At 42.2% G+C, this 26,882-nt stretch overlaps 1 protein-coding gene and 1 pseudogene across 1 annotated transcript; both read right to left on the bottom strand.

The window, feature by feature from the left end:
- Positions 1-1,695: 1,695 nt before the first annotated feature.
- RAB32 (RAB32, member RAS oncogene family) lies at positions 1,696-26,299 on the bottom strand. Its single transcript, XM_028723612.2, has 3 exons — positions 25,812-26,299; positions 8,582-8,859; positions 1,696-6,646 (listed from the first exon to the last, which is right to left on the bottom strand). The coding sequence occupies exons 1-3, from the start codon at positions 26,050-26,052 to the stop codon at positions 6,497-6,499; spliced, it is 669 nt and encodes a 222-aa protein (XP_028579445.1). The 5' UTR covers positions 26,053-26,299; the 3' UTR covers positions 1,696-6,496.
- On the bottom strand, positions 17,691-19,648 carry LOC144327121 (small nuclear ribonucleoprotein F pseudogene; annotated as a pseudogene).
- Positions 26,300-26,882: the final 583 nt, after the last annotated feature.

Consider the following 26,882-nt stretch of genomic DNA (forward strand, 5'->3'; position numbering starts at 1 on the left):
GTTTGTTTATTTAGGTGGCGGAGCGGAGTTCAACTTAAACATATATAATGTCCGAGAAATAAAACAATTTGAAAAACCCAACGGTGTACATCTTTTCTGCTGGAGGCAGTTATTTGTCCAGAGGAGTTACTGAAAGCAAGTATTTTATCTGTTAACATTAGCCTAATCTGAGAAGTAGAAGATCTCGAGACGGAATAGTTGTGATGTCTTTCTATCATTAATGTGGCAATATTAGTCAACTACATTACAAGGGGACGCCGATCGGAAGGTCAGTGGTTCGAATCCCCGAGACAGGGTGAGCTCCCATTGCTCGGTCCCAGCTCCTGCCAACCTAGTAGTTCCAAAGCACATCCAGGTGCAAGTAGATAAGTAGGTACCACTCTGGCAGGAAGGTAAACGGCGTTTCCATGCGCTGCTCTGGCTTTGCCAGAAGTGGCTTAGTCATGTTGGCCACATGACCCAGAAAAACTGTCTACGGAAGCGGACAAACGCCAGCTCCCTTGGCCTGTAAAGCGAGATGAGCGCCGCAACCCCAGAGTCGTTTACGACTGGACATAACTGTCAGGGGTACCTTTACCTTTTACAAGGGTGTCAGAAGCCACTCTTAAATTTATGACCTACAGTACAGAATAATGATACTGGAGTACCCAGAGCTGGTCCACCCATGAGGCAAGGTGAGGTGACCACCTCAGGTAGCAGGATCTGCAAGTCAGCAGATCCCTAGGTAGATTTTTATTCCCCACCCTTATTCTTGATGTAGCTCTTCACTCACCTCTTCTTTCCTGGCAGGGAAGGAGCACCGCTTTGCAGTTTGCATCAGGTGCCAAAATGTCTTGGGCCTGCCCTGGGAGTACCTTACCAGATCAACTGTTGTGCTCAGTACAAGCAGTGAGGCACACACAAGGAAACAGGAGTAAAAGCAAAATAGTTCTTGGAAACAAGATAAGGGAAAGAAAACATTACAGGGGAAGGAGTTTGGCATTAAAATGCAACAGATTTTCAAGTAACTCAGATTTGCAAGGATTGGGGGTCCTGTGGCCCTCCAGCTGGACTACGTCTGAAGGACTGGTCTATACATACAGCAGAATGGAATGCACCACTTCAGACAAGAAGTGAGTGGTGTCACTTTTGAGTACTGTACTTGCTTTTAAAAAAATCCTGCAAGCAGAAGACAATGCATCAGAGAGAAAGTTTTTTGTCCAACTGCATTGGCTTTCTGTTTGCAGAGAGGTTTAACAGAGCAGTGTTGGGAAAAAGCGAAACAAGTCTGAAATACACAGTCCCCTGCAGTACAGCTTTGTTCTGCTACATATGTGAACCAGCCTTGAATGTACACAACAGAGAGCTGCAGCCTATCCAGTTCTCTTATTAAGACTGGTGAGATTTGGGTCTGACTCATTCCTGTGAACTGTTTGACTTGCTTGGGGTTCTTTTTTACAGTATCAGTTGCAGTTACGGGGTGGGCGGGAAATGTACAGATCATTGCATCTTCTAAAACCTGTCCAACGAAAGCTCATGAAGCCTCCTAGAACTTAAGGAAATAATGGATCTTCTGGGGAAATGAATTACTCAGTTACTTCGGACGTTTGTTAATCCACACTCTGTTTCTACCAAAACATCATCTCCCAGTACAGTACTTAACCCACATGGAATAATTCTTGACTGACTCCCACTGAAGAGAAGAGAAACACAATGTATTGACTACAAATTTTATTTATACAAAATATAAAGAGCACTTTAAAGTTTTAGAAAACAAAAATAGTGTCAAAAAAGCAAGGGTGAGAACAGAGAACAGATCCTGAGCACTGTATTGGAGCAAATCAAAGTAGACAATTGCTTTTGCTTTTACACACACAAACAATTGGATTTCGTATTAAAAACTTGGTGTACAAAGTAGAAAAACTATCAACATATATTTTCTTCCAAAAATATTTAGAAATACATATTCTAGTGCCTAAATAGACACAGGCAACACATGTTGGATTCCAAAAGGGTTCAGTGGAGACCCATCTTCCTAGTTAGTGTTGATGCAGAGGGTGGCACATGCTGGATGTGGAAGGAATATGCAGGCTACACATTCCCCAAACTGCCTTGTCTCATTACCTGCTCATGCACCTATGCACTTATGCTAAGCAGGAAAACAGCTAAACTGAACAATGAGAATTGGAGTGCACTGTATAACTCTTAGGCAGCAGATTATGCCCTTAATGTGGGAAATATTTTAGAACTTGTATGGTTTTAAAGAGCCACTTCCAACCAGGAGCCAAAAATACAGAAGCAGTCAAGAGTTCCAAACAGGGTTAACAACTAGGATGATGCAAGGACACCAACTGTTGCCAGTATGTCATGGGTTATATACTGTGAGCAAGCGGTTTGGATATATAGCCTAAGCATTCATTTTACACCTGCTGGCTCAGTTTATTCATCTCATATATACAATACGTCTCAAGCTTTATTGTGGCAAGGATCCTTTAGGTGAACCTTCCCCAATTTTGGGTTACCAGATATTTTTGGACTACAATTTCCAATCATCCTTAGCCAGCAGGCCAATGGTCAGGAATGATGATGGCAGCTGTAGTCCAACAATATTTGGAGACTCAAGATTGGGGAAGGCCAAAGTTTCATAACTAACTTTTGACCACCCCCAAGTATGGTTAAAAACTTAAGGCGGGTTGTTTATGTGGGAGCAAGTAAATTAGGAACAAAGAAAAGGACACAGAAGCAAGTTGAGACAACTAGTTCTCTCTTGGAAAATTATTCCAAGAGAAGAAATTGTTCTTAATCCTGGAGAGCTAGTGGACAACACAGACGTATGAAAAACAACAGTGATTGCACATGTACACACATGTATGTATAGTGTTACAGAATCCTTCATCTCAACTAGAGGACACACCACCGCAAAATGAAGGGGGGGGGGAGCCAGAACATGGTTCTTGTCCATCATTCAGGAAACCCTCGAATTAGGCCAGCCTACTCCATCCTGGCCCTTCTGGTGTCATGGGACTGTAACTATCATTAGCCCTGGCAATCATGTCAAAATTAACCTCACAACAAGGCTGTTAAGGGAGAATATTAGCTTAGAAATACAAATATAAAGGCTTCACACACCAGGACCATCATTCCATTTTGCCTAGTACTGTTTACTCTGACTGGCAGCAGCTGTCCAAGCACATAGCAGAGATCTTTCCCAGCCCTTATAGTGTAGGGATTTTAACTAAATATTCTACAGTGGAAGTCATTAGCCCTTCAGTCGCTCATCAGGGAGCAGTAAGGTCACTGTGCAGTTTGAGAAAAACACGAAACTAAGCCAGGGAATAAACCACATTTCATTTACCCTTCAAATTTAAGAGTGACAATTATAAGACAGGAGTTGAATGAACTTCAAGAAAGGGGAGAAAGGGGGTCACTGCTGTTGGACTTGTCTTCTCTGGACAATAGTGACTTATCAAGAGCCATGCATGGAAGTCAAGTTATACAATTATGCTGCTAAGGTTAAAAGATATAGAAAGGAGGTGGAGCTATCAACAACTTACTTTACAACATTCTTTCTGCTACTCACAGAGAATAGAAGGCACTAATGCTTCCCTTCCCCCCCAAACTAGAGATTACATATAATACTGCCTCTGGCTTTTGAGCTCCACCAAGCATTGCCTACATGCTTTAAGCTAGTTTAAGAGGCACAAAAGTTTTTGTGTTTTTTTTAAATTAAGCTAAGTTCTACAGCTAATACCACATTCTGTACTATACAGATAGACTGAGGTGCAACACTGAGTACTCTATGGCAGTGTTTCCTAACCTTGGGCCTCCAGCTGTTTTTGAACTACAATTCCCATCATCCCTGACCACTGGTCTTGCTAGCTAGGGATGATGGGAGTTGTAGTCCAAAAACAGCTGGAGGCCCAAGGTTGGGAAACACTGCTCTATGGCCCCTATGCCAAAATGCACCACCATACCCCTTTATGCAAGTGCTTTGCTCCCATTTAGAAAGATACAATATCCATGGAAGACCCCCCTATCAACAGTAATGTGCTTTGAATAGTTAAATAGGCACACCAATAAATATTTGGTAAGCCTTGCTACTATCACCAAGCTAGCAGATGTCTCTTTCCCCACCTTTGGTACATTTCTAGTGGCTACAGGATGCTTTACCATTACATAGGATAAATCATGTGATATGTATTCAGCCTATTTTATATGCTGCAATGAAGTTTCACTTTTGAATGTTCTAAGAATTCTGTAAGTGATCAGAGCAGCTTGCTGATATCAGAGCTCTAAACACCCACTGTCAAAATAAAATGTAAACTTCTCACTTAGATTTTGGGAAGAAATATTCAAAAACGTGTAAGATTTAACTAAACTGTTTAATTAAAAAGCTGCAGAAGTGAGAGTTCCTTCTTAAGAAAAAGTGGTGCAATGCTTTCTCAAGGACAGTATGAGCTCACGGTAAGTATACAAAACCTTTTCTTCTTCTTCTTGTAAATTGATATCGCATTGGACAAGTATCAACAAGCAGTGTGATGTTATCCGTCTTGCTGACCTGTGCATAAGATTGTTTCCTTACAAGCAGAGATTACTTCTGCTCAAAGGACTGCCATGTTAAGCAGAACACTGAAAGCCTGGCAAAAACGAGCCCCCAAAGAATGTCTCTTGTCTATTGCCCTACTCAGAAGTGCTGGAGGCTAGCAGACCGCATCTCCAATGAGGTTTTATAAACATGTTCATTTGCACACATCTGTTAATGTAAACACAGTTACCCACACCCTCCACATCCAATGCAGCAAGTTTGGGGTGCAGAAGGTGACTATAGGATGCTTTACCATTACATTTACCATTAGGAAGCGTATTTTGATTTTTTAAAAACAGAATGAGTTACTCAAGCTCACATTTAGAGATTGCACTTGATGTGTATTAAAATCTATTCCAAATGTTTTTATTTATTTTAGAAAACTAAATGAAAACCACAACGGTTAGGGGATTCGGGATTAAAAGGGGCTTTGACTTTTGTGGAATTAAACAAAATTAGTGCAAGCCTAGAACAGAAGTCTAGGAACATGAGATGCTCTCTTTGGATTCTTGACAAAGTGCCTGAACATACCTTCTAAAAACTCTAGGCTTGTGCATTTACATCATAAAAATATTTGCCTGGTATTTAAATCATATCAAAACATCTTTGGTCACATAAATAGATTTGTGACCCAGTTTAAGCCTTCAGAAATATTAGGTCAAAAGTACTTCAAGATGTCTAGTGGCTGGCATGCTATGTTATATAGCTGTAAGGTGCAGAAAACAGGATTAACAGGTTTTAAGATTGTAATATGCAATGCGTTAAATATTTTACAGAAGTCACCCCATTTCACACACACCATAAGAAAAAGGCAGTTTTTGCACAGATACTTCAGACTTCTTATTTTTGCACACACAGCATTAGCAGATAGCAATAGTAATAAAACCAATAATATATTCCACATTTGCAAATTGTTCTTGTGCAAGACTTGAATCAAGTGTGACTCCTTGTGTAGAACAGTAAAAGTGGAAAAATACAGGTACTATAAATATAGCATGATTAAGAAGAGGTCTCTACGCGTACACCTATCAGTTAAAAGATCGAAGTTGACAGTTCTGTGTTGCAATCTGATTTCATTTTTAAAAAATGATTGAGACAGTTTAATCAGGCACATTATTCATTTTTAACCCATCAGATACCATAAGAACATACAGAAATTGTGCTTGTGCAAGAAGGGAGATTTTCCTTAAAAGTTTAATTGTGCACAGATGCAATGTATGCAAGTGTACTGGAATGTTTGTTTCCATTATCTGAGTCAGAAATGGACTGTTACTCATTGGTCAGATGGGACAGCACTGACTTATCCTTATCACTCCCTTTCAAACAGCATAATCTTCCTATCCCGACTTTCCAAGCAATAGAGTTTAAGATTACCATTGCTTAATATCTGTCTTGTGCTATTCAGAAATGAAGTGTTCTTGGGTGCCAAGTGTCCCTAAAGGCTTGGTGGCCCTGGTGCTCAAGACGAATGGAGGAGACATTATGGGAAAAGCAAAAGGAGGCAGCTACAGGATTTTGTATGCATTAAAGGGGATATAAGCAAACGATAATAGCACTTATCAAAATGAACAATTTCACTCATAGACAGATGTTCCTATTCTAGTTCTGAAATTGCACTGTGAAAGATAAATATTGGAATTGAGTCACTCATACTGACCCTTGACTTGTAGGATAAATACTGCCTTTTCGTATTGGAGGCAGCTTTCAACTGTGCTAAATGGTTCACAACCAGACAATGATATAGTGTAGAAGGCAATTTGAAGTCCTACCCAACAAGGGGGAAAAGTGTGTAAACGCCTGGAGTGTGATCAACTCTACAAAACACAATTCCTCATTAGGATTGTCGTGATGAAGCACCATAGCAGCAGTCCAACATGAGGAGCAGGAATCTCGCTGCTCTGACATAGTGTGTCACTGCAAGATTGGATGTTACTAACAGCACTGAGGTTTGCTTTCTGCTGTCAGAGGACCTGGTTCCAGTTTTAGTCTCCCGACATCATTCTCTTCACTAGGAAAGGTTTTGAGATTTGCAAGGATGTTTTCTACCAAGAACCGAGCAGCTTCATCTATGTTGATATTATCCTGTGGAGGAAACCATAGGAGATAAGTTAATGCTTTCGTGTGTAGAAGAATCTAAGAGCGCCACCTCTTCAGCATGCAAGCCTTGTACAACAAGCCCACAACTTAATGCACATTCAGCTTTACATGCTCGGCAAATCTTTTCTAAAAAAAAATAAAAGGGGGCAAAAAGGGGGGGCATCCAGTAAAAAAAGGCTTCAGCAATCCCATCCACCAATGCACTCAGTGGGTTTTGACACTACACTATTTTGACTTCCAGGAAAAAAAGACTTCAGCAATCCCATCCACCAATGCACTCAATGGGTTTTGACAATACACTATTTTGGCTTTAGGTACGATCCCTGAACGTAACCCCTGCGTAAGTTGAAGACTTGCTGTATATGTGTAAAAGGTGTTTTGATACAATGATTCAAACCATTTAGGAAAACTGTTCAGAACTAAAGTTTACAAGCAAAGCACTTCATGACTGTTATTTCAGCTTCCATGCAATTGGTTTAAGGTTAAAGTCTGCAACTTTACCTTTCTAAGGCCAGTGCAAAACCAGTGCCCTGTTGAATTTCATTTTCTACACAGAAAAATGATCTTCAGGTGGTGCATTAAAAAGCTTTTAATTTAGTTTCCTGTTTTTTTTTGGGGGGGGGGGCTGTTTTGGCAGCACAGATACACTCCTGTAGCAGCATCACTACCATTTCCAGAGCTTGCTTCTCCCCCGCATGAGCCTAGCTAAGCAGGGATCAGACAGTGAACATGTTGAGATTTGACATTAATCAAGATTACTTCCTAGTGCCTTATTCACATCTCTCTATCTTGCTGTACAAGCAGTTCCATTGCCCACCATTGCTATGGGGCAAGATTTCTCCGCATCTACATATGTGTGGTTCAATTAAGTAGTTGGGGCAGAATGTGGGTGCCTATTTAGATCTGAATGTCCATTCCTTGTCAAAAGTAATATGCTACTGATGGACAACATCTGCACCTGAATGCGTGATTTTAAGAAGGATGAAATTATACTAGCTCCCATCTGCAATTTTGCCCCAATTAGTCAGCTATGTGTGGCAGCAGAGATACATGAAACTTAGAACTTGGGCCCCCTTAAAACATCAACGATATACTGGTACTTACAGTAGTTACTGAGCTACATGTCTTCCTTTCAAGAACCACTATTGAGTGAACACCCAGAACTGAATTGGAACTTATAGCTATGCTTCCTTACACATTTATCATGAGAAATAGGTTGTGATTCTAGTTATTCAAATGTTTGCTCAAAGCAAGAAACAGTGGGGTTGCCATTTCTTTTAAGAGTCACATGTGTCTGAGCTTCCTAGAAGCCGTTACTGTTTCAGGCGATGTGCTCTTTAGATCAAAAGCACAGCCATTAACTATAAAGTTTGGTCTAAAGTTTCATTTCCTGGATTTGAATGCTTCACCGTTCATATGACTAAAACAAATAAGTATCATATACCACATAATTACATGGCAAGAAGATTTATTTACACTAAATTAAGAACCACATCGAAATTAAGAAAGGATAGGCAATAAACTCTGGGACATTTGGCTTCTTACATGATCAAACACAGATTGACTTCCGTGGTAAGGGCGATAGTGAATACACACTGTGCGACATTTCCCCCCAATTTATTATGCCATATTTTAGAGCTGTATTCAAATTTTCTCTTTTGTAACAGAATTTGTCACAAGAAAGTAATCATACTAATAGTAATTGAAATAAATAATAATAATAATAATAATAATAGCTGTTCCCCAAAACTGTATCTGAGACAAAATCAGACAGATATATGAAAGAAATCAGATAACAAACATTTATTTAGGCCAGAAACTTTTGTAATTCAATTTGTAAGTGTGCCTTTGCACAGCTTTTGTTTTTCACATATGTACACATAAACTTTAAAGCTTACCCTGGTTTAAGAATATTCTTACCTTTGCAGAGGTTTCAAACCACCCAGCAAAACCTCCTTCTTTGCAGAACTGGTCCATCTGAGAAGGATTTTGGCCACTGTCTTTCTTTTGGTCACATTTGTTGGCAATTAGAACTGCAGGGATTGGGCTGCCGTTTGGGAGAAGCACTTTGCTGTCCAAGTCATGTTTCCACTTGGAAACTGCCTCAAATGTTGAGCCTCTTGTGACATCAAATACTACAAAAGCACCGACAGCTTCTTTATAGTACACTCTGGTCATGTTGCCAAAACGTTCTTGACCTGAAAGACAAGAGGGCAAATGTTATGAAGGGCAGCACTAGGCACTGTTTTCTTAAAGTAGCCAAAGCAAAAAGGGGTTGTTCAATACTGATAATCAGGTTATGTGGCAGCTGGCAGCCGATCATGTGAATATGGCAAAATGTATGTCCATATACATTTGAGATGAGTGAAATAATGAAGTCTGCCTGCACAAGACTTTGAGGATCCCCGCCCCCTACAGAATTTAGGGAATCCAACAGTAAACAATTGATCTGGCCAAACACCATTGGCCTGCACAGCACAGATCAGGCACTCTGAAAGGGTCAACTGGAAGAGTGAAGAATACGATTTGTACAAGGTCCTGAACACATTGTCCATCTATGGTGAACAGAGTCCTGCAGAAGTCTGGGATATGTAGAGGACATCACAGACATGCACTAGAGCCTGGAGGAAGTGCCATAAGTTGGTGCTTTGCATGCAGAAAGTCATCAGCATCTCCATATAGATCTAGTTATTTCCACTGTCTGAAACCCTGGAGAGTGGCTGCCCATCAGTGTAGGCAATACTGAACTAGATAGACCAGTGGTTTGACTCTGCGAATTGCAAGTGGGGAGTGCTGTTACACTCAGGTTCTATTTTCAGGCTTTTAATATAAATGCAGTTGGCCACTGTGAGAACAGGATGCTGGACTAGATGGGCCATTGGCCTGATGCATCAAGCTCTTCTGCTTGTATGCAAGACATTTCCTATGTTCCTAGAGCCTAGGATGTCTGCACAGGGGTGTGTGCATGTCCTGAGATGTTGGGGGACCCATTCTTGTTTCAGATAACCTTTGGCCCAACCCCTTGTTGTTGCAAAGTAGGCTTGAGACACAGACACACCCTGGCCACATCTACCTTCAAGCTAATCCCCAAAGCAATAGCTTTACTCAGCTTAACAGTGGATTAGTCGGTCAAGCAAAAGCCATCATTCATGGCTGAAGGTGTGCACGTTTTATTGCAAAATTCATGTACCCTATTTCCAAGGGATTAAACTAACATTTACACATTGATAATAAAAGAATTCTAGTTGCTTAACGGTCAAGCATTGAGTAAGTACTAAGAATGCTAGGACGTCTTTCGATGAACAGGAGATTGAGATCCCTTGTCAAGTGCTGGAGGTCATCTGCCTAATGACCCTGTGTACAAGGTAGAAAGGAGGAGCAAGTTTTTAAAGATCCCACCAGAGCACATGCCAAGGTGGCCAACCTGAAGTCCCTGACATCGTTTTGTGTGTCCTCTGCACCCTTCTGAATCTACCCTGTCCTTCCATGCCAGAGGTCCTCCCTTCCTGTTTCTTCTTAAGTTTTTCCTGACTTCCTAACTGCATCCCCCCTCATTTCACATAGAAAGGAAGAGAATAAAAATTAACAGGTTTTTTGGGGGGTTTTTTTAGTCCTGGGTGTATTGGTTAGGGAAATGCCACGTTCCTCTGCCCCTGGCTGTCTGGGAACAATTGTTAGTCTTCTGCCACTTAACTGCTTACTATGATTATATATGTCGGTGTGTGTATTTGTATATAGCACACTAAAGTCAGAAAGGAATGACTTTAACTTAACCTCCAGAACAGTAGCGGTATTGGAATGTTGTACAAAACCCCCTGTAGACTTTTTGAGGGGATCCCATTAAAATCAATAGGGCTTACTTCCAATGAGATCTGTATGGTACTGGGAATTGTAATGAGAGGTGGCCATGTTGCAAACTGAAGCAAATTCTGGATCGATCAATCAAAACCACATGCTGCTGGCTTCACCCACTGCAACACCCACCCACCTAGCAACAGAAAAAAGTCCATCCATCTCCATGCTCAAGGATTCCCTTCCATAGTTTAACCACTTTGCCACAAAATTATCAAATTTGTGCCAGGGACTTCAGTTAAAACATTAATAGCTCACAGTTAGGCCAGAAGATGTTGACAGAAAGGTTGGGCAAGTTGTTGGTAGACAGAGTTGGCATCTGAATTAGCTGACATACCATGAACAGCTCAGACTCCTGATTATGCCACAATATGAAATTCTATCATTTAAGAACATAAGAAGAGCCTGCTGGATCAGGGCAATGGTTCATCTAGTTCTGCTTCTTGTTTTCGGGCCAACATTGTCACATGATAGGTTGGCCAGCTCAACATGAACCAACTTTTCATGGGTAGTACTGTGAACAACTACTGCATGTGTGTTTTACAGTACAATTCTGCTAACATGGCTACTATGTTTAGAATTTTTACAGTACCACTTAAGGTGTGTGTGGGTATTTAATTGGCTTTTGGCCTGTTGAGAGCAGGCTGCTTAATGAAGCCATTGGGCTAGGACTTAGAACACACCTTTCTTCCACTGTCAGAGAATTGCTTTGACTGAGTCGATTTAGGTAGGCAGTAGCCGCAGCAATTTTGGGTTATGGGCTCCACAAGACTTCCTATTATGCAAGGCTTTTCTTCCCCTCCTCCCCACATCAACTGATTTTTGCAACAATGCAAGACGCTATATCAACCAGTCCTCCCTTTCGCCCTTTCTGACCACATATGCCAAGTTTGTAAAAACCTGTGTAATTATAAACTATCCAAGTTATCTTGGATATCTTGCATGGAAGGCTTTTATCTTTTGTAGAGACAAATCACACAGTCAAAAAGAGGATTATGCATGCTGATCTTAAAAATTGCAATAGAATTAAACAGGGCACGGGGAGGCTGTTTCTATGGTACTGGGGTCAGCACAGTAATGAAAAATTGGATCATTATTCCACATTTTATCTTGTAATTTGTTCATGTAGGCACTGTTGTAATATTAACCAGCCAAGTTAATGACATAAAAGCCTCTCACTAAACTCATTATAAAACTATACTTCAGGTGCTAGGATAAAACATTTGAAGATGACGGATCCGGCACCAGAAAATCAGTGCAATTTTCAGCTTCCCATGAAGTCACACATATCTGGCTACAACGCAGCATTCTGTAGTCTGCTGAAACTAGGTCCATCAGCTAAAGTGAAGCTGACACCAGTTCTAGAATATACCTTAATCCATCCCTAGATCAAGTCAAGGGCAAACACACAAAACACCTTGCCCCATGAATCCTTTGGTATTCTCTGCAACATCACGTTTGAGAAAAGTGGAATTCTCAATTCACAAAGTTAGTTATTGCACACAGTGCCTGTTAAAACACTACTCATGTGGGCATCAACTCCAGCAGCAAGTACAGTGGTACCTTGGGTTAAGTACTTAATTTGTTCCAGAGGTCCGTTCTTAAACTGAAACTGTTCTTAACCTGAAGCACCACTTTAGCTAATGGGGCCTTCTGCTGCCGCATGATTTCTGTTCTCATCCTAAAGTAAAGTTCTTAACCCAAGGTACTATTTCTGGGTTAGCGGAGTCTGTAACCTGAAGCGTATGTAACCCGAGGTACCACTGTACTGTTACTGAGAAGCTTACTTTAACTGGAACTCTGCACATGCACCAGCATTGTGCAAGCCTAATTAGTCTTCAGAACATCTACCATATCTAATGGTCATATCTGCTGTTACTTATCATGAATTAATCCTAGGACAATGGTAATAAAACTAGCATCTTCCACCAGTAATTGGATGAAGCCAGGGATATTTATACAAGTCAATGAGGTAATGGTGAGGGTGCAGGCAAATTCTGTCAAAACTTATAGTAACAAGAGCTTCCTTGTTAGATTGTAGGTGTTCAAAACTGGGCAAAAGTTTTGAAGTTTAACATGACCGAAACCCTTTAACATGGTCTTCTGCCAAGCACAACACAGAACTGAAAAGTCAGGATCTCAAAGTTTCTTTAGCTTGTGCACAATAGGATTAGTAGGGTTTGACTTGTAAGTAGGATGAGACCACCCATCTACTCCAGGGGTGGAGGACTTGTGGCCCTCCAGTTGTTGCTGGATTGCTATTTCCTATCAGGCCTGACCGTTGTCATGCTGGCTAGAGCTGATGGGAGCAGAGTTCAACAACATCCAGGGCAACATGTTCCCCACCACTGGTCCACTATTTCTAGTTGCTGAATCAAATTACTGCTACTGCACCTGAAAAGGTAAAAAAACAAATCCACATCCAAGGCCAGACCCCTTCAGTCTTGAATGCCTATTCCATGCATGTCAGCTCACTTCTCTTCTGTGACTGTTGCCTTCTGAACCTTCACTATTCTTTCCCCAAACCATTCATGCTTCTTTTACAAGTTCTGGTGAACCACATCCTGCTTACATCTTGGGCACTTCTCCAACATTTCCCATGCTGCAGGTACATGGTAAAGTTGAGCTTCTACCAAACAATGTTTGATGGGGCTATATGTATATGTATAGAAGTGTGTTAGGAAGTCACAAACCAGTTTTAGCCCCCTGAAATGTACGTTCCATTGTATGTTTTTTTAAAAGGCTATAGTTGGTTTTAGATATATTTTTAATTGCTTTTCCTGTCATCCTAAGGGTAAAAGTTGACCTAAAATTAAAACAGCTCTGGATACTGAAAATTCACTTCCTTTAACAGAAGGAAGACATAATGCACTTGTCAGCTCTGAAGAGATGATTGCTCAAAACCAGTTTCAACAGTCACCTTGCCTTGTCTTAGGGGTTTCAACGCTTCATGCAATGTGTACACTTCAGCCCTGTTCAGTGGTTCTCCATGTACAGAATCCAAGTGTGGAGAAATGAATGGAGGTTTCTATATTTGCAAAAACAAATGGCAACAAGTTGCATACTGGACACCCCAACTGATCACCACTGACTACAAGCAAAGTGTACAATTTCCTTTTGTTTTAAACGCCTAAGGACCGAAATACCTCAAGGACCGCCTCTTTCCATATGAACCTACCCAGACCCCGAGATCATCTTCTGAGGCCTTCTTTCATGTGCCTCCTCCTCAAGAGGCCCAGAGGGTGGCAACACGAGAACAGGCCTTCTCTGAGGTGGCTCCCCGTCTGTGGAATGGTCTCCCCAGGGAAGTTCGCCTGGTGCCTTCATTATACACGTTTAGGCGTGAGGCAAAAATGTTCCTTTTTAACCAGGCCTTTGGTTGATCCGATTTACATCCTATGCCATTTTAAATTTTGTTTTTTTGGGGGGGGGGGCTATTGGGTTGTTTTATTTATTTTTATTACGTATTTTGTGGTTTTATATCTTGATTTTATTCTGTGAACTGTCCTGAGACCCTCAGGTATAGGGCAGTATATAAATTCAATTCAATAAATAAATAATAATAATAATCCACCATGATTTACCTGCTTGTTTGAGCCAGACCCTAACTGAAAGATAGTCTGCCCCAATGAGAAACAGTTACAACATAGCAAGTAGTGTGACAGCACCTTCTTCTCTCATTTATTCCTTCCTTTCCCATCTGCTTGCCACAAGTTTGTCTGGAAAGCAGCCAAGGCTACAAAGCCAGTCTAACATCCCTGCACAATACTGTGTGGCACTTTACAGCCCATGCTGAAGCAACTCTCACATTATTCTGCTCTGCCAACAACTAACAACTATCACAGGTTTTAAACACATTGAAACCTCTTGAACTGGCAGACCTGCCATACCACACTTCTATCATCTCTTCTGCCTTATGAAATTTTAAAGGCCATTCATCTTCTGAAGTAACACAAACAGTTAGAGGAATGACCCAATTTATACAGAGGGAGGTGTTGTAACCTCTGGTGCGTGGTTCTTCCTGGTTCCTTTTAAGAGACTCGAACTAACTTCTAAAATGTTCTGTAAGTTATTTGACTTATTTGTGTCTAGCAGAGAAATTTCAGGGCCAGGGTCATGTGCAGCTTGTTCTTCTCTCCAGGCTACCATTTTCTCAGCCACACACACGAATCCAGGGAACTGAATTGAAGCGAGTCAGGAATTTGCATAAAATGTGATACAAGGGGCTGATTTCATACATACAGTGGTACTTCGAGTTACAAACGCCTCAGGTTACAAATGCTTCGGGTTACAAACTCCGTTAGCCTGAAAGAGTTACCTCGAGTTGAGAACTTTGCCCCAGGATGAGAATGGAAATAGTGTGCTGGCGGCGCAGCGGCAGCAAGAGGCCCCATTAGCGAAAGCACGCCTCTAGTTAAGAACAGTTTCAGGTTAAGAACGGACCTCCGGAACGAATTACCGTAAGTTCATAACTAGAGGTACCACTGTACTGGCCTCCACTAATGTTATTCCTGGTGTGTTAAGTGTGTTGGGATGGGGGTGGGGTTGCACTGTTTTGAACTTTAGTGCATTTTAACTGCTCTGCAATGCCATGAGTCTTATGATTTGGATTTTAGATATTCTTATCTAAGAAATTGCATAAACTAAACTTAAGAGCTCCACTTAACTCAGAGACATGCACACTATGTTGCCAATAATATCTGAAAGGAAATCCCTTCTGCCTCAGTATCCTTTCAACACCTTCTGCTACCTAATCTAAGCAGACTTGGGGAGCCGTTTGACATAGCTTTAAAACTCATATCCCAGTCTCATTTTGCTAGTCTCTTCTGCTTCTCATTTTAGATTTACAGTTGGAGGTTTGTGATTCTTCTGCTCACAGTCAAGACTGTGCCCTTCTACGATTGTCCTGGCAAGCTTTGCACTGGAAGTAACTTAATTTGCACTGCAAGTGCTTGCCTCCCAGCTTCCTTGCAGAGAAGCAGGGGACCTCATGTTTGAGTTCTTTGCTACAGGTGCTTCTTCCAGGGGGTGGTTGATCATCATGGGACCACGGGCCATCTAGTCCAACCTCCTGCAATGCAGGAATCTTTTTGCCCAACATGGGGCTGAAACCCATGACCCTGAGATTAAGACTTTTATGCTCCACTATCTTCAGTCCACTTATCACCAGTCCACTACCATGAATGACTTGTCAAGGGCACTCAGGAGCATTAATGACCAAGTGGAGATTTGGGCCTCCATGATATTATTATTGGATACAGAGACCCACTTGACACCATTCCTCTCAACTATTTTATTTGCCAAGACTATTTTATTTACCCAGCTGATTTCATGTCAGTGCCTAGAATTTATACCAAGTGATTCCATCCTGCTGCTTTTAAATCTGGATTTTATTCCGCTTCTGTGTTTTTCATTTTTAACCATTTTAATCTGCAACTTTATAATTTTCTTTGGGGGTTTTGTTTGTTTGTTTTGTTACCTCCTACTCTGGTGATGTTGTTTATACGTTTTGAAAAGTGGACAAAGTTATCTTCAAGATAACTTTTAAAACAACTGGGAAAAGGTTAGTGGGTAGACACAAGCATTGCAGCTATTTTCTGTAACTTTTCCTGTTTTTCTAGTTAGCCTCAGATGTTCATCAACTTCTGGCAGCCTGTGATTTGAACCCCCAGTCCCTAGACCTGCACACTGGCAAAAGCTTGAACGTATTATTCTGCTTTAGAGGAAACAAATTTCTAATTCAAAATCCAGTTGAAACCACACATTTACACAAAACAGCACTTCCTTATTATCTTGCTTAATCAGGAGTCTTGAAAATAAGCTTGAAACTCAGGCTAATGGATCTCCATTCACAAGACTTAGCTCATGTGATAAAAAGAATGAATAGTCACTTCTACATTTTACCATGTCTTTCCACAAGAGCAAAACTAAAGCCACAAGCCACAAGACCTCAGGGACTTTTGCTTAAGTCTTGCATTAGCACACACTACTCATTTTTGGAAGGCCTTCTGTGGCAGTTGTATCTGAACTGGGACACTGTGCAATATACGTGCAATACGTGCTCTTGCAATCCACCACCTGTATTAAGCAAGTAACATACCTGGACCGGGATCAAGAGGTGCCTGCCTTTCCAGAAAAGCCGATTCCTATGCCATACTGAAACACTCATAGTGCATACATAGGAGGAAGTCTACTGCGAAAGGGGAAATAAACATGCCTTATTTCGGCATTTGTCAACATGTTACCCTCTAGCTGTTTTGGACTGCTACTCCTGCCAACCTGTCTTCCAAAGGCTATTTATTTATATGTTTAAGTCTTCTTTCCAGGATGAAGCATAGGGGAAAGCAGTTGTGTATGCAAACGAGTGGCAAGTTTACCCACCTCCACCCAAGAGCAGCTTATTCCAACTTTTAAACAAAAAATTCTGCTTTAAAAGTGAGGAGACAAGCAAGCAAGCAAGCAGCAATTACCATATTTTTTGGCTCTATAAGACAAACGTTTTCCCTCCTAAAAAGTAAGGGGAAATGTGTGTGTGTGTGTCTTATGGAGAGAATGCAGGCTGCGCAGCTATCCCAGAAGCCAGAGCAGCAAGAGGGATTGCTGCTTTCGCTGCGCAGCGATCCCTCTTGCTGTTCTGGCTTCTGGGATTCAAAATATTTTTTTTTCTTGTTTTCCTCCTCCAAAAACTAGGTGCGTCTTATGGTCTGGTGCGTCTTATAGGGCGAAAAATACGGTAACAGGCACAGTACAAGTCCCAATTCTCTCCCCTCCCCCACCATTTTTTTAAAAAAATGTGTGATTTCTCATACAGGACTGCTGTTCAAGGCACAACTGCCTAAAGCCCCTTGTAAATATATACCGAGTTTCACACTGCCTTGGGTCGTGGCGAGGACTTCTCCTGCAAGAGCTCCTGCATATGAAGCCTTTTCAGGCTAGCTTGGCAGCTAATGCAATTTTTTTAAAAGGCAGGAGTCATATATACGTGCAATACTTGCAGGGGTCAGCAAACTTTTTCAGCGGGGGGCCGGCCCACTGTCCCTCAGACCTTGGGGGGGGGCGGACTATATTTTGAAAAAAATATATGAATGATTTCCTATGCCCCACAAATAACCCAGAGATGCATTTTAAAGAAAAGCACACATTCTACTCATGTAAAAACACGCTGATTCCCGGACCGTCCGTGGGCTGGATTTAAAAGGCAATTGGGCCGGATCCGGCCCCCGGGCCTTAGTTTGCCTACGCATGCACAGCAGGATGGCCCACTTAGCAACTCAACCACTGCATTGTGCACCAATTGCAGCTTCTGAGCTAATCTTAAGGGTGACCCCACACAAAACTCATTTGCAGTAGCCTAGTCTTGAGATTGCTAATCTACTGTGGCCAGGCTTTAGTAGCCAATGATTATTGCTGATGCACTGGCTGAAAAAGGCAAAAGGCACTCGTTAGACACAGAGGTTGCTTGGGCTTCCAGTGATGAAAATGGATCAAGGAGTATCCTCAGACTGCACACCCATATCTTTGGAGGGAATACAATCCTATCCAGAATATGCACATTCCCTAACTCCACTCGCTCACAGGCATGTTTACTTACCAATTACTACTTTACTTTAAATTTTTATTATTATTACAATGAAAAGTATAGTAAAAGATGATGTAACAAAATAATTATAAAGACAAAGTAGCCAGGTGAATAATTATCACAATATAAGTAAACACAACTTTCTGTTATCCATAAATTCTTCCCAAATACTCAGTAGTAAATCCATTCAATATATTTTTATGGTGTACCTAAATGCGGATGGAAATTGTCACATTTTATTGCACCAGCACAGGATAAGCATAATTCTATTTTTCAATAAACAAATCATTAGATTGTCCACCTTCCCTCAATGTCATATAATCGTTACAGTAGAATGTATTTGCCAATTCCCAGACCTGCAAAATCCACTCGTCTGATAAAGGAGTCCTTGAGCCCCCCCCCCCCCCCCCGTTAAAACAAGTTGCCATATGTGCCACTGTTAATAAATGAAGTAACAATCCGATATCCGTTGACATAACCAAATCATGCATAGCCAAATGACAAGATTAATGAGTGTTCAGAAGAGACATATCTTGTTGCAAGTTTGATTTAATTTATTATGACTCTGCAGAAGGCTTAAATTTTCAGGCAGAACCAAAAATACCAGACATATCAGTGTGGCTCACGATTTACACCTTCAGCGTATATTTGTTCTCTCTACCCTGTTAAGCCTTAAGGGTGCTAAACACCAGCAAAAGATAAATATGGAAAAGCTTTCTTCAAGATTTGTGCTTAGGGTTTATTGGGGGGGATGGGACGACATGCTGTCATAATCAATTCCAAGCCTGATGCTCTGTCAAGTATCTTTCCCAATAGTTCTGGTATGCATGTCTAAGGGCTCATCCATACAGTACTTTCTTTTCTGCCGGGTTTCTAGGCACAGGTACACACTTAAAGCTCTACTCCCTCCTTCCCAGCACTTTCCCCACAAAAACCAGCTTTACACTGCTGAATCGGATCAAATGGCAATTCGTTGAAAACCCAAATTTCCATTAATTCCAATTCAATGTTAAAAAGCAGGTTTTCCTGTGGAAAGAGGTGGTGGGAGGGAAGGTTGCTTGGATGCTTGGACACAGAGGTTTAAAACACAGACTTGTGCCTTGAAAACACAGGGCAAAAAGTAAGTGTGGTTGAGCCCTAAATTAATGCTGTAGTTTTATCCTACAGGCTGCACTCAGTACTCACTGAAGAATGGCCAAAGCAATTATGTACCAAGTCTCTCATATAAAAACGAAACACAAAACCTGGCAGCTAAATTTATTAACACAGTCAAAAATAGTTATTCTCTCATTTCTCGATCTTCTTTCACACCCTTTATTATAAAGGACATTGTTGCACCTTATCAGAACTTCACCAAGGTATCCAGATAATGCACCATCAATATATTCTTCTGTATTTGCAAGCTGCATGTTCTTGTAGCCATCGACGGAGACGAGGTAGCCTTTGTATTCCATTCCCCACTTCACCTTCACCATCCCTGGTTTCCTAGTCAGCTCATTCAGAAAGGGCTTTGGATTGAGAGGCAGACGCACAGCCAACCAAAGGGTGGCTACAAAAAATTACTTGCGGGCAGCACTTGTGCCCACCAAAGCTCTAAAAAGAAAAGGCATGGAAGTATGTACCAAGTCTTATACATCAGCAGCAGCCATCATATGTATATTGAAACAGTCTCAACTGACTCTTGATTCCTGCAATTAAATTCTCTACCCCCAGTTAGCCACGCATTTCCACTTGAAAATACAATTTGTTTTTATACATGATATAAATACCAACTTTGATTGATTTTAAGCTTGATTTTATGTAGATGAGTCATTTTCCTATTTGCTTCAGATACCCACATTTCATTTTAAAAAACAAAACAAGTCTAGAATTATTTTGCCTGTCACCACACATCAATACTGCAAAGACAGACAATATGAAAAATTAAAGAGAATGACTATCACATGCTCACTCTGGACCGTCACTCCCTTTTTCTAAAGGGCAAGCTTTACTAAGAACTTGCACGTTTAGTTTATGAATGCATCTGACAACTGGAACTCATCTGTAGGAACATTGTGACCCTTCCATTTACTATCTGCATGCACCCCAAATATTGAACATATTTACTGCTGCGAAACATTCATTTGGTAGCTAACCAAGGACAATTTATTGTACTGCAGAATAGACACACATAGGACTGCAGCCTACAATTCTTTTAGGTAAATTGTCAGGGGAATGGTTAAGGGATTATCAGTGTGGTGCTTTGTTCCTTTTGAATTCTTCAAGTGAAAAAGACCATTTTTAATTTGAGTCTACTGTAAAATAAAATAGTCTCATTTATCTTCATCAAGAATGGTACTTCAGAGAAGTCTATTGCCATGCACTTTTTATTTTAAAAAAACACTGTTGCTCAAACATTCCTGTTAGCTGCTTAACCATTAGCCTATGGTGGATACTCTCTTTGGAAAAGCAACTTCCATGTTCAGGCACCATATATTCAGCCTAGCAAACAGTTGAGCAGCAACCTCATATCCCTACTATAACTTTCTCACAGCCTGCCTGCTCTTCATTACTGCTCACATTATTAGTTCTCTTGCCACAGAACAGTCTCTTTCCCTGCAGGGGATCTCTGCACCAGACCGTCTGCTGGTTGTATGCATCACCACACAATTTCCTTTACAAGCATGAGTCCCCTGCAATGGGATTATGGCAGTGATGGCCAAACTTGGCCCTCCAGTTGTTTTGGGACTGCAACTCCCATCATCTCTAGCTAACAGGACCAGTGGTCAGGGATGATGGGAATTGTAGTCCCAAAACATCTGGAGGGACAAGTTTGCCCATCACTGCCATAATCCTATAATTTGTTAGCTGGAAGTAAACCCCACTGAGTTGATCTGAGCTTGCTTTTGAGTAGTCATGTTGAGGATTACACAGAAAGTCACACTGAATTTAATGGAACTTGCTTCTAAATGCTTTCCTCAGCTTCCCACCCCAAACCCCTCATGATTTAACATTTAAAAGAGTTGGGTCTTGCAGACTATCATGAAAAACAAAAACAAAGTTGTTGAAATCAACAAACATTGAAATAAGAGCCCATAGAAAACTTAGTTCCCAATTTTAAATGGATGGCAACGTAAATTATGCTGGAATAGTAAGCTAGGAAATCCTGGGCACCTTGTGCTAGCATGAGGTTTTGTAATGCACATACACAGAGACACTGACATTAGCATGTACCAAGATTAGAGCCTAGTTAAGGGCTTGCCCCATTGCAGGGGACGCTCAACATTCACCCCCCCCCCAATATTCTTGGAACCTCTACTTCAAACCTTCATTATTTCCTCTTATAGCAAACTCAGCTGGGAAGCATCATCAGGAGTTCAAGTGCAGTCAGTGAGGAGGAAAAGAGGGAACATCAGTATGTTTAAGCAACTCCAAGTTTTGCATTAGTGTGCTAATAATGGATTGGAGTATCCTGTAAGAAAGCATTGGCAGGAAAATAGAAGTAGAGCACTCCACAATGTCAATATTTTGTTGTAGATCCTACTTGTTTCTCTCAGAAGTTAATCGGCTCTAGGGTCAGAGTGGCTTTAGTTTCCCTGGTTGCAATCATCAACTCAGATGCCTCAGTAACCTAATTTGGGCACACATATTTCCTGGCCTTACAATTCAGTAAAAAAGGTAAAGGTAAAGGTACCCCTGCCCGTACGGGCCAGTCTTGCCAGACTCTAGGGTTGTGCGCTCATCTCACTCTATAGGCCGGGAGCCAGCGCTGTCCGCAGACACTTCAGGGTCACGTGGCCAGCGTGACAAGCTGCATCTGGCGAGCCAGCGCAGCACACGGAACACCGTTTACCTTCCTGCTGGTAAGCAGTCCTTATTTATCTACTTGCACCTGGAGGTGCTTTCGAACTGCTAGGTTGGCAGGCGCTGGGACCGAACGACGGGAGTGCACCCCACCGCGGGGATTCGAACCGCCGACCATGCGATCGGCAAGTCCTAGGCGCTGAGGTTTTACCCACAGCGCCACCCACGTTACAAAATTCAGTATGTAACAATAAATCCACTTGAAATTAAGTTACATTAGTAATGGCTGTATGTCACAAGATTTTGAATGGCATCTTGCAAGTACAAATTGTTTGAACGGCTTGAACCTTTCTATGGGCAGACAGGGAGACTTGCTTGCATGGAAGCAGAGTTTGAAGGTTGCCACCTGGCTGTTGACTACTTCTTTTCCCCTGGCTGTTGACTACTTCTTGGCAACAGATGGCACCTGATGACTCCACCATCTGGAGGTACATGCCTGGGGATCTTTGCACTAGCAACATACCCTGTAGAATTCCATCCATTATATTTTATCTACACAATCAGAATGAATTTCAGGAACCAAAAAGTCGTGTTGAAAAATACTACTTCCAAGTCGTCTGGCCCAAAAATGGAGCAAGACATTCCATTTGGGTGATTGTGACCCTGGTCTGAGGAGCCATTTGGCGCCTAGCTTATATATATGAGTTTCTAACACTGCATGAAAGTTTGTCTGCTCATAAAAGGAATAATCAGAACTTACACAGCCAACTTAGTAAAACTTCAGCTTTTTCCATTTTGGTAGTTTCTCCAAGAACGTATGGTTTCAGTACTTCACGTGATCGCTGTGTTTGTATCTTGCAATGTTTATATTGTTCTATTATTGGGGTAACCACTTCTGTAGAAAGTGCAGTGCAAAATTGTTTTGGACACACTTCAAAACATCTAGGGGATTGACAAAAGGAACACACTGGTTCAGCGGGCTCCTTGCCAGGTAGGTTGCATTCTCTGCATTGTTATGTTTCACTCTACAGACTTCATTAACTTATGAAGCGCAACCAATTACAAGTACATTTCATGGCACTGATTAGCTGAAAACTGAAAGGTGCCAGACCACAGAAAGATCAGACTATTAAGTAACACAAAGCTTTGGAGACCAGAATTTGGTTCTTCACACACTGTGCTTCAGAACTAACTGGACAAGAGACTTAAACTAGCCAATTCTCTCATCCTGATGTGATGAAAATACAACAGTCACAAAGGAATTCTAACCAGGAAGATACGCCTGTGTATCTCTGGTGCAACATAAGCTACATTCTAACTGCTTCTGGCCATGTTTTTGTTTTGTTTTTTCCTGCGGTGGGGGGGCCAGCACAAACCTTCACTAGCTTCCCTTCCACTGACTCCTATGTGGTGCATTTCAGTTACACCAGTGACTCTGCTGGCATGAGTTACGCTGAGTGCTGAATGAAGGCGGTTATAGGATGCTGCATAACTTCGTTTATCCCTGTCCCTGTCTTGCCTATTCCCATCTCTGACGCTGTCTGGGAAAGGTTAAGATGTGGAATATCTGAAACTTAGTCCTTTACCATCAGTCTCATTAGTACTGCTAACAGGTTGTCATGTTCTGTTGTATTTAGATTTATTGTTGTAGAACAGCCTTAAGAGAAATAAAAATAAAATACTAGATCAAAAGCACTCAATATCTGCAGATCAGTACTTCAATCTGCAACCTCATCTTGAAAAGATAATTTCAATAGAACTCGATGAAACAAACATTTGCAACAGTTTGGCTGTCAGTTGAGACTCATATATATGTTACTGAACACTGGTGTTCTGTTTTTTCAACCATTACACCTGGGGTGGGCAGGCTTGTCAGATGTACTTTTTGTTTACTAGAAGAACACAAAGACCTACCCATCAGAATCAGATGCAAAGGACATACTGTTAAAATTAATCAACATGTTCCCTCAGAGCACATTCTGAGTCCAGGAATTATTTTTCCATGCCAAACTGTATCAAGTTCATAGTTCTTTCACACAAAAATCCATTCCTGATTTGCTTGTTTCATTCAACAGCCTAATTTAGCTGCGAAAGTCATTTTACTGCTGCTCTTTAACAACTAGGTGTCAGAAACCTTTGCTGAGCTATTACAAATGAGTCTGAGATCAATCATCAGACCCACTCCCCCATCCCGCCCCCAAATTAGGCAGTAACAGCAACAGAGAAATTACAGGTGGTGCTTGTTAGCACTTAAATTGTACTGGTTGTGTAAATATAAGTATATGTAACAAGGACCATTTCTAGGCTACCAGCGGATTTTGAAAAATCACACCAATATAAATACTCCCCATATTAGTGACTGCTTTGGTAACACAAATGTTCAAAAGAGAAGTGACCAGCCTTCATTTTTAATCAACTATCAGAATGGAGTTTTTAACAGTATGTTTCTATAAAGGCTGCTTTACAGTCCTAGCAACCTTATTAAGTTAGTCATTATGATTCACTTTTACAGGCTAGTATTTGAAGGTGAGCAACTTGCCTGATGCCACCCAGGTTAAAGTACACTTGCAAAGCTCAAATGCTGCTGCTGCATGCAATCTGGCCTATCCAAATATGTCATTGCAAATTGGCCTATGCATCACCCCCAATTCGAAGCTGCTCTGCAATCACATCAATTCAACCAACTAAAAGGTCAGAAGAGCAAAAGGTTTGCAGTAATCACATTGCAATCCCCCCCCCTCTTAATTTAAAGAAGTAGTTATAGTAGCGTTCCCCCTAACTGACCCACTCTATGATACATAGTTGCTGGACTCAGTTGTGGAGCGGGAGCGGGTACTAGGAAGAGAATGCTGATCCCATAGCTGGAAGGTTGTCAACTTGGCAGATGAAAAAGAAATCCTTCTTGCATTCCACTGCTATATAAATCAGTTTGTAGTCTTAAAAGGTAGAGCAAACTGGGAGCTAGCAAAGGAAAAGAGGAACCGAAGAGACTATTACAACGAATTTTGCAAAACTGGGAAGACTTCTCTTTCAAGACTACATCCTTGTAGTGAAGCAACTGAAGAAAATGCCACATCAAAAGCTCCCTGCAACTTACAGTTACTAGAAGTTTGTCTAAAACAAGAAGTAACACCTTTTATTGAACAACACAGCAACTGCCATAAATCATAAAGAATAACACTCGTTTCCAAAATCCAGAGTTTTTAACACACTTCACCAGAAGTCTGGAATAATGTAAAAAGTACACTTAGAAATATTTTAGTTAAGCTGATACTGATAACTCCTGGAAAATCCAAAATGCAACACAAGAGTAGAAACATCTTCGAACCCCCACAACCTCTACAGCTGTCACACATACAGACCTTTAACCTATGCCCATGTTTTAAAAGTTTACACATATACATACTTTACACATTAAGTCTTAGTACTTCTGCTTGCATGTGGGTGTATACAAAAGACTACAACTTGTGTGCATGGAAAATCATACATGAAAAACTTTATCAGACTATCTCCACATAACACAAACATATGCATTTAGAAAATTGACAGGCAGAAAGTGGCTCTTCCCCCTCCCCAACAAGTAAATAATGGCAGACCCATTGGGATAACCCTCCCCTCCAAGCAGCTCTGAGTGGCATATATGAATTCTACTTCCCCTATTGATCATGCCCATCCTACAAGGCGAGTTAAGGCCGAAACAGAAACTGGCTGACCTAGATACACCCAGTGAGCAGGACTATGAACTCGCATCTTCCCCGGACAAGCCCGGCCCTCTCTCCACTACATCACACTGACTTTCCATCCAAGTAAGCAAAACCAAAAGCAAGCTTCTACTCAAGACCGCATACAGCCCGCATAACGAGGGACGGCCTCCGAGCACATGCAGAGCGCCTTTTCCATACGAGATCTGGCATCGCCCGCCTGTCGCCTCCTCACCTGCGATGTCCCACAGCTGCAGCCTCACCAGGGTCCTGCTATCCCAGTTGAGCACTTTCAGGGCGAAGTCCACGCCGATGGTGGCCCGGTAGTGCTGCGAGAAGAGCTGGTGCACGTAGCGCTTGATGATGCTCGTCTTGCCCACGCCCAGCTCGCCGATAACCAGCACCTTGAACAGATGCTCCCGGCTCTCCGGCAGCCCAGCGCCGCCGCCGCCGCCTCTCTCGCCTCCCCCCGCCATTCTCGCGCCCCTCGCCCGCCTGCCCGCCTTCGCCCGGGAGCTCCCCAGCCGCCAGCAACACTCAGGGGGAGCCGGGCGAGAAGGGAAAGGTTCCCAGAGCTTTGCTGCGGCCGCTCGGCAAACTTTCTTTGTTCAACTCCTTCTTTTCTGGTGGGAAGGCGCGTCCTCCCGCAGGCGGCTGAGGAGAGCGAGGGAACCACCTGACCGGAGTCACAGGACGCGGAAACCCGGCAAGTTATAAAACTCCCTGGAGGGGCGGAGGCACCGCAGGCGGAGGAGCAGCAACAGCCGCCGCCTCCTCGGCTCGAGCTCCTCCCCGCCTCTCAGCCCGACGCTGTAAGGCGCAAAGGAGGCTGGCGCTCTCTCGCCCTCACGCTGCTCCCCTGTTTTGGTTAGGCCCCGCGCACATGGGACTAAGCCCCGCCGAATTCCACAGGGCGTCTTCTTCCACAGAGGGGAGGGTCTCGCTAAAGATAGTAGGGAGCCTTCTCGGGCTTAGGGTGGCGAGACGAAAAAGAGCCCTTGCGCCTTTAATGGCTGCGTGGAAGGGGGAAGCTGTATTGGATTCCCTCTTCTGCACCACGCAACTCTTAAAGCTGCCCGCCCCCCTTTGCCGCCTGGCCACGTTAATGTGTCGCGGCCACTTGAATGCCACAGGATGGCCACTATCCTGTGACACTTCCTGCGGAATGAAGTCGGCGGTGTGTTCTTTTCAGGAAGCATGCATATATGCTCAGTCTGCAGGTGTGCTCAGGAATGCGGGCCTTCATCAGACATAAGTCACAATAAGATCTGTCCTGCACAGTTGTATAAAATATTGCATTGACTGA

This window comes from Podarcis muralis, chromosome 3 (assembly GCF_964188315.1).
Source record: "Podarcis muralis chromosome 3, rPodMur119.hap1.1, whole genome shotgun sequence".
In the NCBI taxonomy this organism is placed as follows: domain Eukaryota; kingdom Metazoa; phylum Chordata; class Lepidosauria; order Squamata; family Lacertidae; genus Podarcis; species Podarcis muralis.